This window comes from Gavialis gangeticus, unplaced genomic scaffold (genome assembly GCF_001723915.1).
Source record: "Gavialis gangeticus isolate Ggan-Ray unplaced genomic scaffold, GavGan_comp1, whole genome shotgun sequence".
NCBI classification, from domain to species: Eukaryota; Metazoa; Chordata; order Crocodylia; family Gavialidae; genus Gavialis; species Gavialis gangeticus.
Genome location: NW_017728998.1, coordinates 25,340,592 through 25,349,936, shown reverse-complemented (window position 1 = coordinate 25,349,936; position 9,345 = coordinate 25,340,592). Strand labels below are relative to the sequence as shown.

Here is a 9,345-nt window from a genome sequence, read left to right as displayed (position 1 = left end):
ACTGACTATTGATTAACTGATATGAGGGAGATTCTCAAAAGACTGACAGCTGTGCCTGCCATAAAATTAGGAGACAAAGTATGGCTAAAGTCTAACCCAGAAGCTGGACAAAAATTGACCTAAAGCAGTGCTGATGTGATACTTGTACTTCCAAACTTTCAGTTCAGAGGTGGTCTGCCAGCCACTTGCTCTGAATGATACCTCTCACTCCCCCAAAATTATTGGTAGAGCAAAAGCAGCATTTGGCTATTGAGGCAGCTGTGCGCATGGCTGCGATGAATTTGCATGCATAATATTAAAAAAAGCCTCTCAGTAAAGGAAAACTGCCCATCTTCCTCAGCCATTGGCTCAAATAGCACAAAGCACTTTTCACTATGAGTAAACTGTGAAATGTGGTTTTGGCTCTGAACTTAGTACTAGAGTATAGCCATGTTGCTGGAAAGGGACATCCTTTGTCAGAAAGGCCAAGCCTGGGTTTGGATTCACAGGTTCCAATGCTCAAATAAAAATGTGTGAATTGTAAAATATTACATAATCTTAATTCCTTGAACTGCTTTAAATAAATAATTGTTTTCAGTCGCATTAATGCTTTTTAGCCTGCTAGTGCTACAAAGTGTAGTGCTTTACAACAAGATGGCTGCCTGCAGTGCTAGCTTAAATGTCAGGTTTTAGAATAAATAGCTGCATATTCCTGGGGATTGTGGGGCTTCTAATTTTGTGTTTTCAAGATATTGAGATAAAGAAAATAAGTTCTTTTGTAGAAACTCAAATAGTGATTTTATGCTAGTGTGATGTTTCTTAAAGTTTCAGTTTATGAAGATAAGCCTTTTAAAAGAAAGAAGAGGCTAGAACTGGGTCCTGTTCAGAATAAAAAGAACAAGTTGTAATGCATGAAATGTCAGATGCCTGTTTGCTGGCTTCTTTGTATGAATGACCAAGTTGTGCATTTCTGTTGAGAGAGCGCATCTGCATACATTTATGTGCTTTTCTTAACTGTTGAATGTATTCTAAGTAGAAAACAAAATGCTTGCTCTTTTGTCTTATCAAGCCATGAGATGAATGAGTAGCTCAAAACCTCTGAAAGATTAAGACAAAATAGAACTAGAATTCCTCATTGCCTGTGCTCATTACCAATGACATTTTGCATGAAAGCAGGCCACTTGTCTGGGAGTCCCATCTCTTATTCCCCACCTGAAGCCTTGATTGCAGAGGGATTAGGACTTCAGGTGGGCAATAAGCAGAGAGATTCCCAGAGATACTGCTTTCATGTGAAATGTCCTTGGCAAAAAAAAAAAAGCAGAGCAACAGAACTTCCCAAATAAAACACTATTTTGTTTCATGGGGCGTCCATGGCCTTCCAAACTCAAAACATGAAAAATAACTGGACTTGTTTAAACTCAGCAATTGAAAGCCTTGCCTGGTTTGTGCTAATTAGCTGTCTTGTAGTCTCTGCATCAGGCATAAGAGATATAAAACTAGGCTCAATGCAGTATATTTTCTTTCCTTTAGCAGTCATCTTGGAATAATGATGTCCACAAAAATCCCCATATGCTCATCCCAACACCTGATAAAGATGATGACTCGGTTAGCGTTGGTTATTCTCATTTTGTACCCCTGGGCCTCACTCCAGCCAGAGCTTCTCCGTTACCAGTTCTGGGGCAAGTATACTATTTCCCCTTTGCCTTCCCTTCAATTTCCTTTTCACTCTTCAAAGTTTTGAAACTTTAACATACTTCACTTTTTTTTTTTCTTCTTCCTTAGCTGGGGAAATAGAGATGAAGTATGGAAAAACATGATAAACAAAGAACAGACCTATGTAAGGGATAAACTTTACATGCAAAAGCACCCACTCCTGCAACCTAAAATGAGAACAATTCTTCTAGACTGGCTAATGGAGGTGAGCTTTGCTGTTCTTGCTAACAGTCTAAGGATGCTGCAAGTTGGTGAAGAAGCATTCTGAATAACATTTCCCTGCCCCTTCCTTGCACAAACCACCTAACATGAACTGTATCTGTGAATTTTGCTTAATATGTTATGCATCAGAATATTGGCTAACTCAGGCTGACAGGTTGGGGTATCTTGGTATCAGATAAGGAAACCTTAATGGCACAAATTTCAGGCATTCAAGACCTGATCAAATTTTATTTTCATATTTAACTGTCCTATTACTGGACTATAAAAACGCTTGTAAACATGGAACATAAGTGGTTGTCTATCCCTTTTACCTTTAAAAAAGTTTATATATTTTGTGATTGTGTTCTAGACTGAAGTAGCTTAAATGAGCCTAAATTGGGGTTATGTAGAAGTGAATAAACTGAGAACTGTGATATGGCTCATAGAATCTCATAATTCTAATATTGTCTGCATATATTATGTGGTGCACAGTTCTTTCTAACGTGACAGTCTTAGAATGAAAGGATGTTTTTGTTAAATACCAATGTATAACAGTAGCTTGCAGTTTAGCCTGGAAGATTGACAGCCATTCATTCTGTTTTTCCATTTATAATTGCACTAACATTTTTATCACACTTCTCTGGACTGTTGGGAGGATGTGTACATGTTTGTGAAAATGAAGAAATGATTCTTTGCAAATGCACAAAACAAAGCACCTGATGCTCTCTTGTATTTTAAAAACACCTTGATTTCTGGCTTCTTTTGAGGGGGCGGAGGGGGTTTTGTTTAAATTTGTTTGGTATTGACTGCCACAAAAAGAGAGGCTGGTCAAGGGGCCGAGACCCACTTAATTTTAAGTCTCTTAACCAACTTAAGATTTGTTTTCACTTTTTTTCTTGATGTTGAAAGCTACTGTGGGAACTATAGATTACTAGATTTCTTGCTTTAGTGTTTTAGCTACCATGTTAGTTGTTCATTTTAATATACTAAATCTTTTTTTTTTGTAGGTTTGTGAAGTCTACAAGCTTCACAGAGAAACCTTTTACTTGGCACAAGATTTCTTTGATCGATTTATGGCAACACAACAAAATGTTGTAAAAACCCTCTTGCAACTTATTGGGATTTCATCTTTATTCATAGCTGCAAAGCTGGAGGTAAAACTTTGTAGTCTACCTATGCATTTTCCAACTGTGTGTGTGTGTGTGTGTGTGTGTGTGTTTTAATAGTAGGTTCATCTTTGTTTTATAGAAGTTCTTCCTAAGTGAATGGTTTAATGCAAGCAGGAAGGACCTCAGGCTTTCTACACTATCCTGTCAAGTGCTTTCTAGGCTAATATGAGAAAATGTTTCTTAGTATAATATCCCTTTTCCTATTTTAGGGAATATTCTAATACTGCAAAGACTAACATACATGTTGTTTAGTTATCCTTGATAATTTTATGAGGTTTCAAAGCTGGTCTCGGGATCTAGAGACCACTTCTTCAAAGTACTTTCATAGCTAATAGTGGAAACAGATGACATAATTCAAGTTATCCTTTTAATTGCCTGAACAAGCCTAATGACTAAACCAAATAACTTTTTTTTCCTGAGCTTTAACTCTAAAAGGTGAAGAGGAGTGTAAATCTCTGGAATGTACTACATTCTCTAGGGCTGTTCCCTGGCACACATCCTTGCTTTTGTTTTAAATCACAAGAACTCATTAGTGAGCTTTTCTGTGTGCTTAAGGTAAAATTATACCTGTTGAGGGGGCAGAAGGGTGGGGAAGCCAAGTTGCCTGATATCTTAGAAAAGCACGTATTCTCTTGAGTTAAAGACTACTAGAGTTACTCTAGAAGCAAAGATGCTAATAGTCTAACAGAGTCTAAGTAGTCTCCCAGCTACCAGTGATCAACTTGATTATATTAGTGTGCCTGTAGACATGTGGGATGTCTGCTCTGACATGCTGTAATTGTAGCCTATCAGAGCAGATTGAGTTCATCAACTCTGCTCGAGCATGCTAATTGGCACACTCCAGCAGCCTCGGCATCTCATGTATTTGGCATCCTTGTGCTTCAAAATGGTGGCAGGGCACTTTAAATAAACTTGTTCGATGAGCTTTAGTTAGTGTCCCCACCACCATTTTGAAATGCAGGATGCTGAATATATGAAGTGCTGTGGGCACTTTCATTAGAGTGGCTCTCGACAGCTTCTCTAATGAAAGTGCCCTGTGGTCCCAGAGCACATCTAAAGGCACCCATATGTAGCTTGCTACTTGGACCAGGCAAGCTGTAGGGTGATGGGCTTTTTTTTTCTACTACATCTGGTTGGGCATACCATTTATAATGGTGGGGATCCTGAAAAGCCTGCTGGGTCAAGTTGGTCCCAAGAACAGTTTTTGTTTAAATGGATTTTCTTCCGAGACATTTTCTACCAGGGGTAGGCAACGTTTTTTGGCTGGAGTGCTGAAAAACACCCCAATGCTTACCTTGGAAGGTGCCGGAGTGCTGGCATGCCAGAAAAACGAAATGAGGGCAAAGGGTACATAGCAGGATGCCCTGCCCGGGGTCCAACTGCCAGCAGCTACCTTTTGGCTCTGGGTAGTTGCTAGAGCCTGGGCTGCTCCCAGCAGGGCTTGCAGCTACCCAGAGCCAGGGCCGACTGCAGCCAGGAGGCTCCAAACAGCTGCACCAGGCTCCAGCATCAGCTCCGTACCAGTGCATGCACCTGAGCATCAGAGTGGGCAGTGGAAGGAGGGGCTTGGGGCAGCTCAGTCCCGGTCTCTCCCTCACTCCTGGCACGGAGGTGATGGCAGGGTTCTGGAGCCCGGCACAACTGTTTGCAGCCTGCTTGCTGCAGTTGCCCAGAGCCCAGGCTGGCTACAAACGGCTGTGCCGGGCTCCAGAGCCCTGCCATCACCTCCATGCCAGGAGTGAGGGAGAGACCAGGGCTGTGCTGCCTCAGGCCCCTCCCCCACTGCCCGCTCCAGCACTCAGGTGCATGCACCGGTATGGAGCCTGGCACAGCTGTTTGGAGCCTCCTGGCTGCAGCCGGCCCTGGCTCTGGGTAGCTGCTGCCAGCTGGGGGCTGGACTGCTTCCAGCAGGCAGCTGGGATGCTGCAAACCCTGCTGGGAGCAGCCTGGGCTCCGTCACTGGCAGCAGCTACCCAGAGCTGGGGCTGGCTGTGGCGTACCGAGTAAAATGGCTTTGCGTGCCATGCTTGGTACGTATGCCAGGGGTTGCTGACCCCTGTAATACACCATTCAAGATTTGAAGTGATTATATTTAAAGCTTTTTTTTTCCTTCATTTTAGTTGGTATGCAAGTTTAAGGACCATGACGCATCCTTTGCATCTACTTTAGCATGCACTGATCCATCAAAAAATGGAAGATGGAAGTTGTGAACTAGAGACTTGATATCTCAATTAGACACTTAATTGGAAAAATAACTTTGTTTCTTTGACTTTAATCATGCACCTTGGCTTATGTGAAAGTCAAGATTTACATGGCCTTTAAATGTTTGGTTTCTACATGTGGAACTATCTACTTCATACTTCTTGAATTTTATAAATTGGATGTTTTATTTTCCAGGAAATATATCCACCAAAGTTGCACCAGTTTGCTTATGTTACAGATGGGGCTTGTACAGAAGATGAAATTCTCAGTATGGAACTGATCATTATGAAGGTAGTTTATGAAATTATAACCAGTAACCCTCCTGTAAGGAGCAACGCATGGTGTAATCATAGTCTACAGCACAGCTACAATGATTTATTACAATGTATTATTGTAGAGCTTTTTCTGTAGTTAAAAAATTGTGCTCACATAGTGTAACTATGCTTCATTAGTTTGTGGGAAATAGTACATCATAATAGCATTCCTCACAAATGCTTCAGGCAAGGTGACTTGATTTCTAGATGGGACAGTTCAGTTCTGCTTAATTAATCTCTTGAGCATCACTACACCAAGTGACAGTGGTAGTCTTCCTACCAGGTAAGGATTTCAGATGCTGTGGTTGCTTCTTCAGAAGCTTGTCTGTTTCAGTTGATATGGAAGTTCTTTGTGCCTCTTTTTTTCAGGCTCTTAATTGGAACTTAGGTCCACTGACAGTTGTATCATGGCTAAATATTTACATGCAAGTTGCATATCTAAATGAGCTTTATGAGGTGTTGCTGCCACAGTATCCCCAGCAAATCTTTGTACAAATAGCGGAGGTAAGGATGACTTCATCCTCCACACATTGTAGATTCTTGCAAAGATGTGTCTCTTACAAGGCCTTCTCCCTGTATAGCTCTTGGATCTCTGTGTGCTGGATATTGGTTGCTTGGAATATACATATGGAGTGCTTGCTGCTTCTGCTTTGTACCACTTCTCTTCCTCTGAACTGATGCAAAAGGTTTCAGGTAAATAACATCTTAATTAAAAAAAAAAAAAAAAAAAAGTTTGTCAACTTCTTAGACCTGAAGCTCACATACCTCTATCTCACAGGTTATGAATGGTGTGACATAGAAGAATGTGTAAAATGGATGGTTCCATTTGCTATGGCTATAAGGGAAGTGGGAAGCTCCAAACTCAAACACTTTAGAGGTATAGCTCCTGAAGATTTGCACAACATACAGACACACATAAACAGCTTGGACTTGCTGGTATGTAGTTTTTGGTTTTTGGCAGGTTTTTTGATTCTGTATGCTCACTAGAGACAAGCTGTGTTCTTTGCAATTTGAAGTGTACAGTCTAACTTTATGGCATAAGTAGGCAAGTGCATAAACCAAACACTTGAGTTCAGCTCCTTAAATAGATGTTACATATCACTTTTTTAGATGCAAAGTTATCGACCGTATAAATTTGTACTTGAACTGCAGCATGCCTGAGGCAGAAACTGTCCTTTTTTACTTACTGCCTAGCACAAAAGGGGTGCGATTCCCAACTGGGGTCACTAGAGGATACCGTAGCACAAATAATTACACTAAGCTGTATTTTGCTAAACTACCATTTCATTGATATGTGACACAAGTCTAGTCTAGCTTTCTTTTCACTACGTTTTTTCTATTATTTCACTAACTTCTTTTCTATTTGCCTGCTGGGAATCCAAAAAGTATATAGAAAAACTATAGTTGGTTCACTCAACTTGGAACAAATTAAACTTTTAAATTTCTCCATTTGAAAGGCTGCTCTTAGTTATTTAAATGATCTCTTTTTGCCCCACTAACTAAACCAGGGGTGGGCAAGATGTGGCCTGCGGGCCACATGCAGCCTGCCAGGCCATTCTATCTGGCCCATGGGGCCCCTAAAAAAAATTCAGAAAACTAATATTTATCTGCCCCTGGCTGCTTGTCAGGCAGCCCTCAATGGCTTGCCAAAACTCAGTAAGCAGCCCTCCACCCAAAATAATTGCCCACCCCTGAACTAAACTGTCACTTAGCATAGCATAGTCCAGTATCATCAATATTTTGTGATCCAAAGGTACTACTGTCAATTAACTGCTCCAATAAGTAAAGTAACATATATTGAAGATGGTAATCTGCAGGTGGTTAATAGAATTACAGTTGCATGTGCCTTGTAATTTGGGAAGGGAGATTAGTCACTGATTCTGTTGTTCATGTGGTTTATTGTAGTAGACTTTAAAAACCTCTTAGAATGATCTTTAGCTACTGAAATTTACCATCTTGGACTCTAACAACGAATACCTAATGTTGATCTTGTATAGGGAACCCCCAAAACTGATGGCATTGTGTCATGGCTTACATTCATTAATTAAATGTTAGTCATAAAACATCTCTTCCTGTGGTGTGTGTGTTTGTTCTGTACACTTGTACAGGACTGCAAGTTGTACTTTGGAACAGGATCTATATTACCTGAGGCCAAAGTAAAATTTTCCAGTTTTCAACTTATGGCTATAGAATTAGTACCATTTGAATTACTCCAGACTTCTAATTCTGTCACCAGTTGTTTATTAACTAGTAGAGTATGTTTCTTGGCTTTGCAATAAATTCAGTAATTTGGTATAGGTATTGAGTGGTATGTTGGCAAAACCTACAGAGGGCTTAAATTTGTGTAAAACCTAGCTTTGTGATATAAGCCATAGTGCATCTTCTGCATTTTGCTTTAATAGTGTTGGTATACCAGTGTTGGTTTTAAAATGCTAACTTTTTTTTCTCTCTCAATTTTAAGGACAAAGCTCAAGCAAAACAGGGCACATTGGCTGAGCAAAATAGGACTTCTCCTTTACCCACTGGTGTCCTCACACCACCACAGAGTAGTAAGAAACAGTCTACTGGGCTGAAGCCAATATGACTCTGCAGACTTTTTAAAATCGGAGACAGTTTTGCTGAAGTGCCTGTTTTTGATGGTTCTTACTTCTGCTCCATTACAGAAATGCTGCCAGTGAAGTTTATAAGCTTTTATGGATTCTGAAAAGGAAACTTGCATTTTTGTTTCGGAAGAGTTTTTATGTGAAATGGTTTTTATTGAATATAGATATTTTTAAATAAATGGATCGAGTATACCAGCCACTTAAATGAACACCGAAGAGTGCTCCAAATGCTGCTAAGGAGGGTGATACTTGATGTGACCAACTGTTCAGAGAAAAGGCTTGAAATTTGAGAACTGCAGCTGTGTCTGTCTGTCCTTGGATAACCTGGGATTATTCCACCAAGTCTGGACAAATAGGCATCAGTAGTCTGTGGTTATAGCTAGCTGTGGAAGACTAAAATTTAGAGCCTCTTTTCAAACTGTTGGCTTACAATTTCATGCCTTTTTAAAACCCCTTTATGTAAATGCTGCTATGTCTGTGTATCAAGTTTTAAATAAAGATGCTGTCCAAGACAGCTGTTTTGTGTGTTGCATGCTCTGTGTGCTGAATGACACTGCGTCTAGAAGTTTGGGGGACTGAAGATGGAGGGACATCTTTTTGTTACGATTTAGCTGCTTTCTAGGGGTGCACCAGTAGAGATTTTGGGGGCAGATACTGATAGCTGATATTTTAAGGAGGCATATCATGACTGATAACGATCCAATTTTCTGATACAGCTGTGTGTAGCTGGTAAATCTGGTGTAGTGGAAGGGGTCAGCGGGGGGGGGAAGGGGCAGGTTAATATCCCCCTGCAGTGGCAGCACAAGACAGTGGGTGGTGGCGGTGGCAAGCAATTGGCTAGTATTTGTTATATCAAAGTGCCTTCTGAGTCACCATGAGAGAGTGGCAGCTTCTCCTACGACCTTGTTGCAATGTGAACATAGATGTCTAACGTAATATATTAAAATGTGTTATGAAAAAGCCTCACATAGGCAGTTTTAATAATTTTCTTAACCATTTTCATAACATTTCTCACTCAACCTAAGGACCAGTTCCATGGAAACAATTGGTTCGTAAAAGATATTGCTTTGCTACAGCATGATCAAAAAGACATCACAAAGGAAATAATGATAGTTTGAGGTATGGTTCTACAATTTATTACCTTGCGAAAAATAATAATTACCA

The 9,345-nt window shown here is 40.4% G+C and overlaps 1 protein-coding gene across 1 annotated transcript in view; it reads left to right on the top strand.

Moving 5' to 3' along the window:
• Nucleotides 1-8,713, top strand: part of CCNE1 (cyclin E1) — an 18,726-nt gene extending 10,013 nt beyond the window's left edge. The window contains exons 4-11 of the mRNA XM_019505636.1: nucleotides 1,513-1,658; nucleotides 1,762-1,897; nucleotides 2,901-3,047; nucleotides 5,460-5,555; nucleotides 5,948-6,082; nucleotides 6,160-6,271; nucleotides 6,357-6,514; nucleotides 8,040-8,713. Of these exons, the coding sequence (XP_019361181.1) occupies nucleotides 1,513-1,658; nucleotides 1,762-1,897; nucleotides 2,901-3,047; nucleotides 5,460-5,555; nucleotides 5,948-6,082; nucleotides 6,160-6,271; nucleotides 6,357-6,514; nucleotides 8,040-8,162 (1,053 nt within the window). The 3' untranslated portion in view covers nucleotides 8,163-8,713. The remainder of the gene's footprint in view (nucleotides 1-1,512; nucleotides 1,659-1,761; nucleotides 1,898-2,900; nucleotides 3,048-5,459; nucleotides 5,556-5,947; nucleotides 6,083-6,159; nucleotides 6,272-6,356; nucleotides 6,515-8,039) is intronic.
• The last annotated feature ends 632 nt before the right edge of the window (nucleotides 8,714-9,345 follow it).